The sequence below is a fragment of the Medicago truncatula genome, chromosome 3 (assembly GCF_003473485.1).
Source record: "Medicago truncatula cultivar Jemalong A17 chromosome 3, MtrunA17r5.0-ANR, whole genome shotgun sequence".
NCBI lineage: Eukaryota > Viridiplantae > Streptophyta > Magnoliopsida > Fabales > Fabaceae > Medicago > Medicago truncatula.
The window spans coordinates 56,190,349-56,208,849 of record NC_053044.1 but is presented as its reverse complement, the minus strand read 5'-3'; the positions used below and the strand labels follow the sequence as shown (position 1 = coordinate 56,208,849).

At 33.0% G+C, this 18,501-nt stretch overlaps 1 protein-coding gene across 1 annotated transcript; it reads right to left on the bottom strand.

Moving 5' to 3' along the window:
* Positions 1-2,441: 2,441 nt before the first annotated feature.
* On the bottom strand, positions 2,442-4,651 carry LOC25490248 (S-type anion channel SLAH4). The gene is made up of 2 exons (XM_013606736.3): positions 3,712-4,651; positions 2,442-2,781 (listed from the first exon to the last, which is right to left on the bottom strand). The coding sequence occupies exons 1-2, from the start codon at positions 4,597-4,599 to the stop codon at positions 2,521-2,523; spliced, it is 1,149 nt and encodes a 382-aa protein (XP_013462190.2). The 5' UTR covers positions 4,600-4,651; the 3' UTR covers positions 2,442-2,520.
* Positions 4,652-18,501: the final 13,850 nt, after the last annotated feature.

Genomic DNA, 18,501 nt, shown 5'->3' with positions numbered 1-18,501 from the left:
GAAAACGAAGTATCTGTAGGTATATGATTCTTGTAGTCAGACAGTTTGACAAAATCAAATCTTAATTGGATGATGACTCGCAGATTTTGAGCAAGTTATTTACAAAATCATAAAATCTACAAACATCACTTATATCAGAGTTACTATATTATAGGACTTACAATGGACCTAAGTAAAGAATTATTATGCTTACAAATAGATTGAGTTCGTTAGAGTTTAGACTGTCCGAATTAACCTACTGATTTAGGCGGGTTGATTTGAGTTTTTGAACTCGATTTTTTATGTTAGTCCGTTCAGTTTAACTATGAAAAAGTGAGGGCGGTGACCGGGTGGATCGAACCGACCTACAAGTTAGTTTATAGAAAATTGTCAATTTCTTTATTGAGAAATTTTGTGATCCATAACGCGAAATTATTAGTCTACTACTCTTAATTATTTTGTTAGAGTTCTTTGGCAATGACATCAACAAACAAATGATGTCAAAAACTCTATTTTGTTAGGTATAAAAGTAAAAAATTATGATTCATGTGAATGGAAAAATATAAAATATTAGTTTGACGGTATGACCTGCAAACTTCCCAAGGGGATGATTGGGGGTGATAATTTAAACTATGCTACCTAAGTTGGCCCGTCCTACCCTCTTTTTGATGGGTTAAAAGTAGGGCGGACGGACTTGCTTTGTCACACCAACTTACAGATGGAAATGATTGTGTGCATACTAGTATGCATAACATTTTAAAGTGTTACCTATAGTTTAAAAATGTGCACTACTAATTGTGGTTAACAAACATGGTTAGACCTTCTACTGAACGGAGGAGGAGGAGGATTGATTTTCTTTCATTTTGGTTTCTTCTTTACACATGAACATATTTGACTTTTCAATAGCCGCCAACGTCACTATTTATCATGAGTAACTAAAGTGACTAAAAGAGTGAAGATTGGATAATTTAATTGGTGTTTTCTCTGAGTTAGAGATCAATGTAATAACGAGTTACACTTTCAAGGGTTGACTTATGCCTAATATTAGATAGACATGACAAATTTTGGATAGGCTCTGCTATTATCTTAGAATTTGGGTTGAACCTAACTTAATATTACAAATCACCTTGTAAGATGAGGAATACTTCCACTTATAAACATAGATTCAATCTTTATCTCGTCTAATGTGAAACTCTTAACAATACTTCATAGTTTCATGCAAAAAAGTATAGTTTTTTTACAATTTTTATGAGTATAATTTTCCTACTATCTTTTTTATACATTCCCTTTACCGAATGTAATCTCATTTGGGATCTGTCAATACTAAATATGGATACTCTCTCAAACAGAATTCGAACACGTTGTGAAAGTTCTGCCTCTTCTGTCTGGGAGAACTCCAATTAACACATTTCTACTTTTTTTTTGTTAACCCGTCATTATTGTAATCTTTAACCTCCACCAGATGCCCCGAGAAATCCCCACAATCTTAGACTCTTTAGATTTGCTATGTTAACCCATCATTATTGTAATTTTTTATAAGCACTATTAGTAAAAATAAAATAAAATTAAGAGAAAACAATATTAAGCGGAAAAAAAAAATGTTTTCACAACTTTTTAAAAGCAATTAATTTAAGGCAAATTCTATGGTACATCCAATAAATTTGGGTGTATCGGTACACCAAGTCGTAAAATTAATAATAAATGAGTTGTTTTTTTGAAGAAAAATAATTATTTTCTATCATTGACAACTAAGATAATTAAATTTTATATACCAAAAGTTTCGACAAAATAAAATTTAATTTTTAAGAATTTTTATTACTCATATCAATGAATATTGATTATTTTTTATGACAAAATGTAAATTTTGTAATATGATCCTTATAAACAATGAAATGATGGTTTTTCTTATGAAATGATGTTTTCTAAAATATAAATATTGACAAATACCTTTTTATTTCATTAAAGTAATCTTTAATTTATATATTTTGTGAAACAAGAGTACCGGTACACTCAAAATTGTGAGTGTACCATAGAAGTTCCCTTAATTTAAAAGTATAAGTTAACATTTAATTTTTTTACATGATGGTTATTTTTTTTCAAATGGCAAATGTTAGATGTTATTTTTCTTATCAAGGATATTGAACCCGTGATTCACGACATTCTTATCGCTTGAATCTCTCTATATCTCTCCCTGAAACTCAAACCATCAAAACCATCTCATTTTTATTTTTAATGTATTTTAAACTTTCCATTGATTGCACGTTTAATAGGCACGTATGTATTCACTAAAGAATGGTTCTCCTCCCTAAAAAGAGTCGCTTCACAATATTGTTTTAGGACGTATAAGGTTCATTTTTGTACAAAATATAACAATGTTTAGTGCGCTATTTCATTACAATACTAGATATAAAATGGAATTAAGTTTAATTGGAGCTAAATATATAGATCAAGCATGCAGCTAATTTATAACTAAACAATACAAATTATGATTAAATGAATTATTTAATCATTAATTTGCGCTTGTTGTAATTAATAAATGAATTAAACAATGAGGATGCTTGCAATGGGATCGTTATCTGGCAGAAGCATCTTAGAGTTGAGCAAAGTGAACAATGTGAGAGAAAAAGAGACAAGAACAGAAAGTGCCAAGAGAATGAGCATTAGAATATGGGAAACAGTTCCTTTGACTTGTTGTGCATAATTTGTGGAAGCCATAGCAAGTACGGTAACAGGAAAGGAATAAGCCCACCATGCAACATTAAACCTTCTCATAGATCTCTTGAATAGGGCTGGCCTGCAAACCTGTTTAATTCAACATAAATTAAATATTAATCAATATTTCAGGCAAGACCTTGAATTTTATGTAACTTAATTGAATATGAGATTTTTTTAATTTTAAGCCTATTCTCTCTTTGTAGAGATTAATCTTTAGAATCGGGTAAATTCAAACTTATTAATTGTGGTTAAGCCTTAAGCCCTAAGAGACTCAAACCATATCATTCAAAATACTAATGTGTTAAAATGACTCTCCATTTTCACTTGTAGATAACATGACATGACATTGGAGTTGGACAGATTGTATGAAAAGGTTTTAAGAATATGATGCGAAAATAATATTAGTCAAGTAATTCTGTCAATTAATAAGGATCTTTCCATCTTGTACGTCCAAATTACAGCACAAAATCAAGTAGTGCAACAAAGTAAATAAGTGCATGCACTCATATAATAAATTGATATGGACATTCTATATTGTACGGCAGCCTACCAGAATTTTTTTCTAAAAAGCCAATTAGTGTTGATTAAGGCCTGTTTTGTCTAAAAAGCCAAAGCCAAACTACAAGTGAATATCTTTTTTTATATGGTATAGACTTTAAGGAAAAATTATAAATAAAGAAAAAATTAAGAAACACTACGTTTTGACTATAATTACTCCAGCTGTAAACCTTGTCATTACTTGAGGAAAAAAAAGCTCCAAGATATTGAGAGAACTCACCTCAATTTTGAAATATTAAATAAATCATTATCTTCTTAATTAGGGAAATTTATTTTGCATGCATGAAAACAAACAACTACGGTTTAAATTATAAGTGACTAATTTATGAAAAATTGTCCATGTCCATGTCCATATTATAAATCGTTTTACTATATCAATGAAATATTAATTTTTCTTTTCCACATCATTAATAAATGATAATTTTGCTTAGAAGAAAATAATGAATGAATGATATATACCAGTGACATGAAGAGGAATAGGGACAAAAAGAATAGCATCTTGGAAAGAGTATCAAAATCTCCAACAATAGATTCCCAAGCCAAACTAGCCACACCAGGTGCTGCAAAGAACAAGAAGAAAACTGGCCTTAACAACGCAGGAAGACGATCACCACCAGACAACCTTTGATAAAGTGTCACAAACAACACCAAATAATGCACCATCCCTAATGAAAACAAACAAACAGCACTTTCTTTCCAACCCATTTCTGCTGCAGCTTGTGCTCCAATCAAATTTCCTATAACCGATAAATGACTCGTTGGATTCGCCACCGTTGTTAAGAATGATCTCTTCCCTTTAGTAAACCACTGGCCGTAAATTTTAACATCGAGAACAACCACCGGAACCGTGAAAACCCACCATAGAATTAAATAAGTAATGGTTTTGGGAGCTATGAATGGTGCTGATTGAAGTAATAGAAACCATGAAATCCATGGAGCGAAAAGATAGTTAACTCCTACATGGTGTAAGAACTCTTCTTTTACCATCTTAAAGAAAAATAAACATCTTAAGAGGTAAAGAAGAGAGAGTAATGCGAGTATAAAAAGAGACATAGACCATAGTACTATGAAAACAGAGGAAGGAAGCATGCTAAGCACGTGTCTTGATTTGCTTGTGTCGTTTGTTGGATCAATTAGTGTTTTCCATAGTAATGCTTGGCCACCAAATGAGAGGCTAATTCTGAAATAACCTGCATGAAGTTTTTTTAGTATACATGTTATGGATCTTATTAAGGATCGTTTTGTGAACATTAACGAGGTTGATTTTTGGTTATTGTGGTTCGTGATGTTTTTTTCTATGATGACAAGCTCAATGTTTGATTGGGAACATTCCATGTTGATTTTCATATTGTCAAACTCATACAACAAGAGTAGTATTAAGGGAATTTATATTTGTGGATTGTGGTGTGCGCATATTGCTTAGTACACATGCAAGGATTTTATAGTAGGGGGAAGGTAAGACTGCAAGCGTGAGGGTGGACACAAGTGGTTGTATTAAAATCAAAAAAATTTGTTAAAAGTTTGAAAATAAATGGAGAAAACGTTTTGTTATGACTATAAGACAAAAGTGGTCCATTTGAATAAAAAAAAAGTGGGAAAAATGGTCCATTCTGGTTGTCTTTGCGAACTGTGAGCGTATAATTCCATTTAGTAATTGTAATTTTATTTTGAAAATTTGTCGTTTTTTGCCATTCTAATACATATGTGATATGTGTTCATATTAGTAGATTTTTAGTCAAGCGTTAAGAGATATGTTCGGATATAATGTCTGACAATGTCTTTGCATGTAATTATTTCATGTCGAAAGAATCTATAAAAGAAAATTGTGTTCGTAAAAAATAAAGACTAAACCTACATGTTAATTATGCAACTTGAATTTTAGTCAAAAAAAATTAGGCAACTTGAGTTTTAGGGTTTAATTGGGAGTTTAGACGAAAGTAGAATAGGGAGCACTTTGTAGGAGGGGGAGGAAGGAAACGAAAAGAGAACTCCTCAATTCTTTTTTAGTGTTTTCGAATGTAATGAAAATACTTATTAATAATATTAAACTATTATCTTTTCTACAATATTCATTTCTCGCGCTCCCTATTGAGATTTTTGGATTCTATAATTTAATAAGTTTTCCTCCCTATTTTAAGGTTGGAAAAGTGTGTTTTTCACCAATTTAGATTATACAATCAAAACACCCAAAAATATGGCGGGTTCCTTGCTTTTTCGGATTACAAAATCCAAAAACTCCCTAAACACTCATCTTGTGCCAAAAATTCAAAGGAAAATAGTTCCGATTATATAATCTAAACCGTATCGGCACAGAGACTGAGCATGTTTTGTAACATGGATAACCAGTTTAAGAACAATACTAATCATCCTAACCCATGTCCTTGTATTTTTAGGTCATTGTTAGTTGTTCTCGATGTGTCTCAATTGAAAAATCTGGTTTTCGGACAAATTGATCAGAATGCTCCGAAACTTTTACATAAAATCACGAGAGAAAAAAATTAAGGATCAAGATCCAAAATTTCAAAATCGGACTTTTTACAGGATTCTGTCCCTCAAAATTCAATATTTCATCCTTTAGACCCATTTATTATTTTTTTAAAATTTTCATATTCTTAGAAAAATCCGAAAAAATTGCATTAGTTTTATTTGATTTTTATAATTTTTTGGTGGTATTTATATATATTTTTTATTCTATTTGATAGCTTTTATCGTTTTTTACTTTGTTTTTTTGGTTGTTTTTAAAAGGGAAATTCACAACTGCTGAAAAGAGAAAGATTCTAATTGCTAATTATGTGCATGTTTCCGATTTTATAATCCGAACACATCTAAACTATGTTCGTATTAAAGAATCTAAAACTCCATGGATATTTTTGTAAAACAAATAGGTGCGCGAGAAATCGATAGGGTTGAAAAAGTAATAGTCATAATATTATGTTAGATACAAAACAGCCCAAATATATATTACAAATTTGGCCCGATTTGTCAACCTCATGAGTATTACTTTTCCCACTCTATAGGATTCTCGCGCGCCCAACATTTTTTTCAAAAATGCCCTTGTGCAGTCCGGATTTTAAAATCCAGATTCATGTTTACTATTTCGGATTTTATAATTCGGACAATTCTTATGTATAATCAGCCATCAGCAGTTTTAAGTTTTGTTTTTAAAAACAACAAAAAATTAAGTAAAAATTGCTAAAAATCTGTCAAATAAAATCATAAAAATATAACAATACCACCAAAAAATTCTAAAAATCAAATAAAACTAGTGAATTTTTTTTTTTCTTCAGATTTTTCTGAGAATATGTATAATTAAAAAAAATGAAAAATAGGTCTAAGTCATGGAATTTTGAAGGGCGGAGTCCCAAAGAAGTCCCTTTTAAGGGAGACATAGTCCTTGAATTTTTTCTGATTTTTTGGGGAAGTTTCAGAGCAATCCGATCAAGTAGCCCGAAAACCCGATTTTTGACTAAGAACATGTAGCAATGACCCAAAACAAAAGGATAAGAGTTAAGAAGATTAATATTGTCCCTAAAATGGCTATACATGTTACAAACATGTTTAGAATTTGTGCTGATACAGTTCAAATTATATAATCCGAACTGTTTTACCTTGAAAAAAGGGTGTTTAGGGGGTTTCCTTATTATGTAATCCGGAAACATCATGTAAAGTGCTCTATTTTTGAAGTTTCCGGATTACAAAATCCGTAACTCCATTTTTCATCCTATAACAAAGGAAAACACCATTCCAGATTATGAAATCCGAAAACCTCAAGGGCATTTTTGCAAAAGAACGCAGGGCGCATGAGAATCCTATAAGGTGGGAGAAGCAATACTCCAACCTCCTGGCTTGGATATTTTGTTGTAAGTCCAAAAAGGATTCTGAAACAGGCCAAAATCTACGTTGTACCCAACATCTGTACTTTCATACCAACAAACCACTAAAAATTCAAATTTTGCCTTTCTTACATGCAAACTTTTACACCTTCATTTTTAACATTTTCGAGTATAGTATGAGTTCACTCTCCACATGACATTTCATGTATGTAAAAAATTTCAGGTTTGTTAAAAGGAAAATTCTATCGTACACCCAATAATTTGAGTGTACCGGTACACCAAATTATTAAATTAATAATTAAACGAGTTGTTTTTTTTTTTTGAAGAAAAAGAACTATTTTCTATCATTGACAATTACAATAATTAAATCGTATTTACCAAAAGCGTCGACGAAATAAAATTTACTTTTTTGAATTTTTGTTACATATAACAAAGAATATTGATTATTTTTTATGAGAAAATGTTAAAAATTTAATATAATTCTTATAAACAACGAAATGATGTTTTTTCTTATAAAATGATATTTTCTAAAATATAAATATTAATAAATAATTCTTTATTTCATAAAATAATCGTTAAATTATAAATTTTTGAAATATGAGTACCGGTACACCTCAATTTATGAGGTGTACCGTAGAAGTAATCCCGAAAAACTATAATTTGCACTTCAGATTTACATTTTTTTTTAAAACTATAAAGAAAAAATGTTTTCCGTTTGGTTAAAATTTTCGAAAAACTTATAATTCACATCTCTGAAAATAATATAAAAAACTATAAAAAAAAAAATCCTTTCGTATGTGGTAAAAATTTTCGGAAAACACCCAAGACACATTTTTTAAAATAGAACCGCAAACTTATATTATAGCTTTCTAGTTTAGTAATATTTTTTTAAGAAAATAAGATATCCTATTGTTTTCGTTTTTTAACGGATACGGACATATCCTGAAGGAAATAAAACGGATACGAATATACTTCAGTTATATATACAATAAACCACAACTTCATTCAAACATACATAGAGGTTTGATAGATGGGAAGCTCCAGCAAGTTGGGCCAGGGAGGTTGAAATTTATCGACTAATTCACTTTCATGCAATTGTATTCAAATATAATCCATTATGAATATAATTATTCAATTAACTCGAAGATTAACCTGATGATAAAGACTTGAGACCTAAAAATTATGTTTATTTATAGATTTTAGGGTTGTCTACCAATGGACAATAGAATTAATCTTCCAAATTGACCTAGAGAATAATTAATAACATTATTTTTCTAATACTCTTTTCAACTACTACTTTTTTATTGAATGAAATGTGTTTCACACAAAATAGTAATAACACTAACACCTAAATGATTTTACTTGATATGATAATAAATATTAAAAAAAACTATTTATAACTGTTAAACTTCACCATATCCATGGTGGAAGTTGAAGAAATGCAGAAGCTTAACAAAGAAGAAAGAGAGAAAATTGAGATAAAAGCTAGATTCATTGAATTAAGAAGAAAACGGTTACAGCAAGCTATATATAGCTGTTTAAGATCCTAACAAACTTTCTAAAAGAATTAAGATCAAATGCAGCTAGTGTACAATAAGATTCTATGGAGTTGCTAAGTAACTTGTTCTCCAAGCTATCTAATTATAACAAACTAAGATACAATTTTAACACCCTCCCTCAAGCTTAGCATGGTATAAGTCCAACATGTTGAGCTTGGAAATGAAAGAATGAAAGTTTTTAGGTGGCAAAGGCTTAGTAAAGAAATATGCAAGTTGTGATTGAGACTTGATAGGAAGCAACTTGAAAAGACCCTGCTGTAATCTTTCTCTAACAAAATGGCAATCTATCTCCAAGTGTTTTGTTCTCTCATGAAACACAGGATTCCCAGCAATATGTATTGCACTCTGATTATCACAGTACAATACAGGTGACTTGATGCATGACACTCCCAAATCTTTCAACAAATATAGAAGCCATTGTAATTCACAACTAGCAAAGGAAAGTGCTCTGTATTCAGCTTCAGATGAACTTCTAGAAACTGTATGCTGTTTCTTAGCTCTCCATGAAATGAGTGAAGATCCAAGGAAGAAACAATAACCAGAAGTGGATCTTCTAGTATCAGGACATCCAGCCCAATCTGCATCTGTAAATCCAAGAATCTGTAAAATTGAATCTCTTCTGAATAATAAACCTTGACCAGGGGTACCTTTAAGATACTTGACAACTCTGCAAGCTGCTTCATAATGAGTAATGGTTGGAGCTGACAGAAATTGACTTAGTTGTTGAGTTACAAAGGCTATGTCTGGTCTGGTTGTGGTGAGATACAAGAGTTTTACCACAAGTCTTCTATAGCTAAAAATATCATCAAAAGCTTTTGAAGTGTCTTGGTGTAGTTTTATAGATGGATCAAGTGGTGTTGAAACTGGCTTTGAACCAAGTAAGCCTGTATCATGAAGAAGATCAAGACAATATTTTCTTTGGCATATACTAATTCCAAGTTTAGAATGTGCCACCTCTATGCCAAGGAAAGATTTAAGTTGACCAAGATCCTTGATTTTAAATTCTGCATCAAGGGTAACCTTGATTTTATTGATCTCATCCATTGAATTCCCTGCTAAAATGACATCATCCACATACACAAGAAGGGCAGTGAACATAGAATCTGAATGAAGAGTGAAGAGGGAATGATCAGAAGCAGACTGTTTGTAACCTTGACTGATTAAGAAACTAGTCAATTTTTCATACCATTTTCTGCTGGCTTGCTTTAAACCATAAAGAGACTTCAACAATTTACACACTTGATTTGGTTTTATGTTGACAACACCTTGAGGAATAGTCATGTAAACGTCTTCAGATAAGTCTCCATGAAGAAAAGCATTGTTCACATCTAATTGGTGTAGGTGCCATGAGTTGATTGATGCTAAGGCAAGGAGAGTTCTGACAGTAGTAATTTTGGCTACTGGTGAAAAAGTGTCAAAAAAATCAATACCTTCAACTTGATTATAGCCTTTAGCCACCAGTCTGGCCTTGTACCTCTCTATGCTCCCATCTGCCTTATGTTTGATTTTATACACCCATTTACTACTGTTATCATGGTTTTGGGGTGCCAAGCCATTAATTGGACTTGAACCTTTTGACCGTTGACATCTCTCTTTTTTCTTGGGAAGGGTAAAAGGAGAAAAAACCCTTAGAAAGTTCTAGATTCGGGGGTCGTTTTCGCTACGGGAAGGTGTTAGGCACCCGGAGCGATTATAGTATTCCATAAGAACCGCTCTCCTAAGTTTATTTCTACGCTTTAGTTTTATTGCTTATTTGTAAAAAAAGAAGGTGTGATTAGTTAAGAATGGGGGGTGAGAAGAAGTAGAATTTGATTTTTATTTCGGCTTGGATGAGTTTTGACTCATTGCCTACGTACCCTTTTAAGGGATCAAAACCGTTCGTAGTTCATTCTCAAAAAATAGTTTTTGTTTTTGTTGGTTGATTTTAAGTTTGAAAAGAGATTTTGAAGAATAGAGATGAGAGGCCTCAAGGGCATGAGATTTTGGAAAAGGTGAGGTGGAATTAGTCTTTTTCAAAATAAAGTCTATGTATATTTAAGATTCATTGGAAATTTTACTTAAGAAAAAATAAAGGGAAATGAGGAGTTTTGACTCCCATTTTATTTTTTGCAAAAATGTTTTCAAATGAGGTTATTTGCATATTTTGGAAAAAAGTTGGATTTTTTCTAAGTGTTTAAACCTAAACATTCGTCTAACCATGCAATCCTAGCCATACATCTATGCATACAATCCTAAGCATACATCTAGGGTGAGTGTGTGCGTGTCGGTGCGTCATAGTGTCCATAGTCCATATTACAAAAATTGCCTAAATACATTCTATGGCCCCTTTGCCAAGCTACAAACCAATGATAACAAATTACAACACCAAATGAATCAAAATTTGCAAAGATAAATGCTAAGCTAAAGAAAGTGGAGGAGATAGTGAAATGCTATGAAATGTATGTCACATGAGATGAAATGGTTAGTAACCATAAAGCATGGAATAGTAGGAAATAAACAAAAAGAAATTGCATAGGAAAAGCAAAAGAAAGTTACAAAGTGGTAATAAACCTAAAAATTTGATATGATACTTAAAGGTACTTGTAACCCATAATCATCACATCATAGCAACTTTGAAAGAGATTTTGTTTCAAGCCATGACATGAAATTAATGGAGTCACATGCAAGCAAAGTATCACACCAAATTCATAGAGAAATTTGACACTTTATTCTTTAAAACAAACACTTGTTGCTTGTAAAACAAGAAATCCATAAAATCATATTCAAAAACAGCAAAAAGAAGCACATGTACCGAGGCATATTCATCACAAGATATGGTATCATTTATTCATAACACATATCAAAGTATCAAGAACAAAAACATAGCAAAAAGCATACCAAAAGTGCAAAAACACATGGAAATTAGTTCATGCCATTTTAACATTTTTTACATGCAAGAAAACACCATAAAAATGCCAAAAATATACCAAAAAAACAACTAGGATTTTTTAGGAATTTTTATAAAAAAATGTAGGCAAGTAACATGTTCAGATAGCAAGAAAGGCAGTGCAAATAGCAAGAAAAACAAAAAAAAACGTAGAAAAGCAAAGAAAAGAGGCCCAGGCCCAAAGCCAAGGAAACCGGATCTCACAGGAACGCTCAGGGATCGTTGGATTGATCCAAGATCCCAAACCCTAGATCTAAGGGCTCACAACGCATGGGATTGGACCGGTCTTGAACCGGTCCGGTCTAGCGCTCTATATAAAACCCTAGCGCGCCGGTTTTTTCATTTCGTATTCTCCTTTCTCTCTCTAACTCCTCTCTCTTCTCTCATCTCTCTCTAAACCTTCACCGCCGGTGAGGATGAAGCTACGGCGGAGACCTTGAAGGTCCGCCGGAAACTTCATCTTCTCCGGCGAGACCTAGCAGTTTCCGGTGAAAAATTTCCAGAACTCAAATATTTTTGCATCTTTTGATTCGTCCTTTAACCCTAAACACGAATCCAGCAGTTATTTTCTCAAACACAGCTTGATACGATGTAGATCTGAAAATTTCGTACGGTTTTGAAATTGATTTTCTTTGATCTTTTTTGAAAGAAAAGGTTTAGATCTTTACGGATCTACATCGTTTCGCCGTTTACTACTTCACTGGTGCTTGTTCTTGTTTTCAAAACTTAGATCCTTATGGATCTAGGTTTCGTGCTTACGGTTACGGTTTTCTTTGAATTCTGGAAATTTTGGATCTGTTTTGCTTGCGTGATTTTTTTTTTTTACAGGTTTAACTGTGATATTACTTTTGAAAAGAGATTATGAGTTTTACCTGCAGTTTTTGACTGGAGATTTTGTGAGATCCTTCGGAAAACTTGATTCTGTGCTTTCTGTGTTGTTGATTTGGTTGCTGGACCGGAAATAAACCGGTGATTTCACTGATTCTGCTTCTTCATCTTCTTCGCCGGTGTAGACCTTGCTTCTTTCCCTCTTCTGATCTCCCCTCTGTGATCAACGCTTGAGCTTGCTTCAATGCGAGCTCGCGTTTTGAATTGCAGAGAAATGATCAATTCGATGATGAAGATTCCACAGAATCTCTGAGAATTGATCCAAAAATTATTGATTCTGATGAACTTTTTGAGTTTCTGGAAAACGGTTAGGGTTTTTGTTCTTGGTGTTCTTGAGAGATTCTGAGAAACTTTTCTGTTTTGATCCAATTGCTGAGAAAGAGAAAATTGAGTTTGTGTTTATGAGTTAGCGTGTCATTAATGGCTCTGAATCTGACTCACTGTATTTATAGTTGACATGTGTACTTGAGATCCAATAAAAAGGTGACACCTGGAATTGTATAAGAGTGGCACGGCCTTGGACAAAAAAGAAATTTGGACCTTTCTGCAAAAACAAAGAAATTGAGGACTAAACTGCAATTAACCAAAAAGGACTGAAATGTAAATTGGAAAGAAAATTGGACTGGAATGCAATTTTGGACCTCTTTGGGGACCAAAATGTAAAATAAAATAAAAAATAAAATTGGAATAAAATTGGTAACCTGACAAAACGTAAAGTGAAACTAAAATAAAATTGACAAAACGGACTAAAACGAACCAATGACCTAAATGAGGTACTTCAAAGTAACCTCTCTATGCCAAAATTTTGTGTGAAATGACCAAAATGCCCCTAGGGCTAAAAATGACCTAAACAGAATCAAATCGACTTGACACTGACTCGGATGCAAGTTCGAAATGAATTTGATAAGGCTTACTGATGAAATGTTTAAAAACAATCTGAAAAGACTCGGAGACAGTCACAAGGATGAAAATGGGTCCCACTGCAGGAAATGACCAAAATACCCTTCTGTATGACTTTTTGCAAATTTTGAAATAAACTGTAGAAAAAAGCAATGTAATGATTCAGAGACACTTTTGAATGACTTACAAGACAAGTAAAGACATTTCGAAAGGTTTTATGCAAGAAAAACATAGGTAAAATTGTGATTGAAAATACTGCGAGGCAGAGACAATTTGAACTGTGCCGTTGAAATTTGATAATTGACAAAGTTTGAAATGAAATTGGGCCCAGTATTTTTAGGTCCAAAAACAGGGTATAACAACTACCAATAGGTTTGATATTGGGTGGTGAATCCACAAAAATCCAAGTTTTATTGTGTTTCAAAGCATCAAGTTCAGATTCCATAGCCTTAACCCAACACTCTTGCTTGCTTGCTTCATTGTAACTTGTAGGTTCAGCAGCATTAGTAACAGCTAGAGCAAACTTCTGATGTGAAGGGGATAAACTATTGAGTGAATGATAATGAGTAATAGGATAAAGTATACCTGAAGATGATGAATTGTCTGATTCTTTAGAGAGATTGCATACATAATCTAACAGATAGGTTGGTTTTTGTATAGGTCTGGTTGATTTTCTAAGAGATAAAGAATCTGGTTCAGGTAAAGTTTGTGAATGTGGTTGAATGTGATCATCAAGTTCAATGTTGGAAGATATCTCAGATTCAGAATCTTCAGGGTTAATGGGTTTGGTTACAGTGGATTCATTTTGATTAGTGTTGAGATTGGTGACAGGTTCAATTGCAGAAGATATAGGTTGATTTGAATTAGAGTAAGGAAGAATATGTTCATGATAGGTTACATGTCTGGACACAAAAATGATTTTGGTGTTAAGATCAAAAAGAATTGCTCCTTTAACACCTTGCTTATATCCTAAGAAAAGAGACTTTTTGGCTCTAGAATCAAATTTTGTTCTATGATTATGTAAGGTAGAGGCATAACAAAGGCAACCAAAGACTTTGAAATCATTGAAATCATAATTATTACCAAATCTGAGAAAATAAGGGGATTTGTTTTGCAGCAGAGGAGTAGGAATTCTATTTATTATGTAAACTGCATGCAAAACTGAATAAGACCAGAACTGTTTAGGTAATTTTGATTGGAAAAGTAAAGCTCTAGCTACATTCAAGATGTGTTGATGTTTTCTTTCTACTCTCCCATTTTGTTGGGGAGTCTCAACACAACTTGTTTGATGCTCAATGCCTTTAAAAGAATAGAATTCTGACATAAGAAATTCAGGACCATTATCTGTCCTAACAGTTTTAACATGACAACCAAACTGATTTTCTATCATGATAATGAAATTTTGAACATGTTTTTGAACTTCAGATTTTGATTTACATAGGATGATCCAGGTAAAACGACTGTGATCATCAAGAGCAGTAATGAAATATTTATGACCATGAATAGAAGGAATGGAAACAGGACCCCATATATCAAAATGAAACATTTCATAGCATTTGTTTGCTTTATTTACACTGATATGAAAAGGAACTTTCTTATGTCTAGAGTAATGACATATATCACAAACTGAATTGTCATCAATCTTAATACAAGGAAAAGACTGTTTTAAGCTAATCATTCTATGATTGGACAAATGACCCAATCTAAAATGCCATAAGGCTTCTTGAGGTAGAAAAGAAGAACTTTGAGAGTTGATAGAAGCTATGACAGATTGAGGTTTGGTGGATGGGGAAGCTTGAGTGGTCAGGAAATACAATCCCTCTATCAAATCAGCCAAACTAGTCATCTTCAAGTTCCTCCTTTCCTGTATTAAACATTTATCATTATCAAAAGTTACTATGCAATCATCATCAACACATAGTTTGGGTACAGACAAAAGATTTAATTTGAAGTCTGCAACATATAACACATTTTTGGCAACAAGTCCTGAAGAGAATTGCACTGTGCCAGAGATTTTTGCTATAGTTATGTTACCATTTGGTAACTTAATATGGACAGGTTTAATAGATTGATAGGAATCAAAAGCTTTAATAGATGAGCATATATGATCACTTGCTCCTGAATCAACTATCCATGAACCAAAACTGCAGTGATTCAGAGCATATGAAAGTGTGGATATACCTGATGTCACATGATTAGTGACATGGTTCACCTTGCTAGAAGAACTTTGTTGAGTTTGAAGAAGATTAACCAGATGTTCATATTGCTCTTTTGTCATGCTAAAAGAATCACTTCCTTTGCAGCTTTTTGAATCATCAAGATCCTCCCTTTCTTCATGCATCTCAAGGGAGGAATTGTTAGCAGTAGCAAAATTCTTACCATAATTTGGAGGAAAACCATGTTTCTTATAACAAGTATCAACAGTATGATTGCTTCGTCCACAAAAGGAACAAGAACGCTTTGCACCACCAGAAGTACTTCCATTGCCAAGTCCTCGCCCTTGAAACTTATTCACTGAATTGATAAGGATTTTTGACTCATCAACAGGAATAGAAACTCTAAATTGTCTTTCATGCTGTAATACCATTGAAAAAATCTTGTTGAGAGTTGGTAAAGGGTTCATCAACAAGATTTGAGAACGTACAAGATCAAATTGATCATTGAGACCAGTAAGGAATCTAATAGAGCGTGTAATCTCATGTTGATGCTTAGCATTAAGCACACCAGTATTACACGTACAACGATGGGGACAAGCACAAACCGGAGTAGGAAGATATGCTTCAAGTTCTTCCCATAGAACCTTCAAAGCAGTGAAAAACTCAGAAACTGAATGCGAATCTTGCTTTAATCCAAAGATTTCGCATTGCAATTCAGAAATTCGAATGTAATCACCTTGGGAAAACCGTTCCTTGAGTTCATTCCAAACATCTATGGCGTTCTCAAGAAACACAATACTCTGTGCAATAGAATCTTCAACAGAATTCATGATCCATGAATGTACAAGCATGTTGCAACGATTCCATGCTTTGAAACTTGGATCAAATTCCATAGGAACTGGAATTGATCCATCCACAAAATCAAACTTGTTCTTTCCTCCTAAAGCTCTTCTCATTGAACGCGCCCAAGAGTGATAGTTTGAGTTGTTCAATACCGGAGTAACAGTGACGGAGGAAGGACCATCAGAAGAATGAACGTAATACACGTTACCAGGTTGTTGCGAAGGATCAAGAGGTGGAGGAATCATAGTTCCTCCATTTGCACCACCGTTAGCGGCGGTGTTTCCACGAACCATCGTAAAACAAAGAAGAAGAAGCGAAGCAAGAACGATGCGCAGCAGAGCTCAAAAGAGCTCTGATACCATGTTAAACTTCACCATATCCATGGTGGAAGTTGAAGAAATGCAGAAGCTTAACAAAGAAGAAAGAGAGAAAATTGAGATAAAAGCTAGATTCATTGAATTAAGAAGAAAACGGTTACAGCAAGCTATATATAGCTGTTTAAGATCCTAACAAACTTTCTAAAAGAATTAAGATCAAATGCAGCTAGTGTACAATAAGATTCTATGGAGTTGCTAAGTAACTTGTTCTCCAAGCTATCTAATTATAACAAACTAAGATACAATTTTAACAATAACATTTCTTTTAAAATCAACTTTACAAATTCAATTCATTTAAAGTTAATATTCTTAGACTAAACAGACAATTAAACACCTAAAGAGATAATAATCGCAGGTGCAGCTGATCAAATGTAATTCTCTCCTTTTTAAAGTAGTACCCCACTTGTTAGCGGAGCCCGTGTGTGCAAGTTCCATATGGACGACAAACAGAAGTATTTCCAATTCCTGTCTTGTGTCTGCCCAAATTTTGCATCTCCAGTGTTGGCCTCTCCATAAAATAGTAAATTTAAAGTTATCCTTTAGTTATCATTGTATTCTTCTACATAGTGAGTCAATCACATAATCATTATAATTTTGAGGTGAAAGACAAGCCATGAGAAGTGGAACTTGTAAACTAATCTTAAAATACGCGAATTAGATACACCTCACACGCAAGAGTCTATGACTTTTTTTTTTGGTACAAAATCCACAACGTTTTTTACTAGTGGAAAAAGTATTTCAATTAAGGTGTATCTAATTGAAAACTGAAATGACTACAAGGAGTACTCCACACCATACGGGTTGGATCTCCATTTTCTAAATAAAATGAAATTGTCTATTGCTATACTTTTAAAATGGAGTGGTTCTTAGAGATTTTTTTTTTTTTTTTTTGAGGGAAAGGTTCTTAGAAAATGTTAATCACTCCATTTCTCATTAAAAAGGGGATCTGGGAGTGTGCTCCTCCTTGAGGTCTCAGGTTCGATTCTCTTTAGTGTCAATTTAGGTGGGCTAATTTAGCTTCTTCAAAAAAAAAAAATCATGAATAATTGTAGAGGTCTTACCAAAAAACGATTTCTACAATTAGAATTTGATCATGTTGGTCATTGTTTTCATGAGAAAATAAGTTCATTATAGAACTTGCATAATCTTAGATCCATATTTCCCTAGATCTCCCCGAAAACTACAAACAAGCCTGATAAATCTTGAGGCATCACTAACTCTCATCCTAACTACCTAACCATACTATACCCCATCCGAAGATCGAAATGAAAATGACTAGCTGACTCCGTAGAAATATTGCAAAGCACACGTAATATGGTTAGGGCTTTATGTTGTATTCCTATTATGGACCGGCTCAAGGCACAACCCTTCATCATCTTAAGATCCATAATATATCTCATAATTTCATATCCTCTCTGAATTGTAATGTCTCAACAACTCGAAACATTTCTCAGAGACTATCAGACATTGAAAGACGATATATGTAATTGTCCCTCTTTCGCTCCTAATCCACTCTTTTTTATGCATATAAATATTGTTCTTCACAATAATGCAAGGTGTAACACACTTCAATTATTCTTTAGTTACATGACATGAATATTCACATATACTACCCCAAGGCCAACCCTGGCAATTTGGAGGTTCCGTTCTAACCGTAAAAATTGGGTCCTAATAGAGATACACACCATAAATTTAAAATGAGCTATATTTTTATTTAAATTGTAAATACTAAATAGCATAAAAAAAAACTTACAAATAATAGTAAAA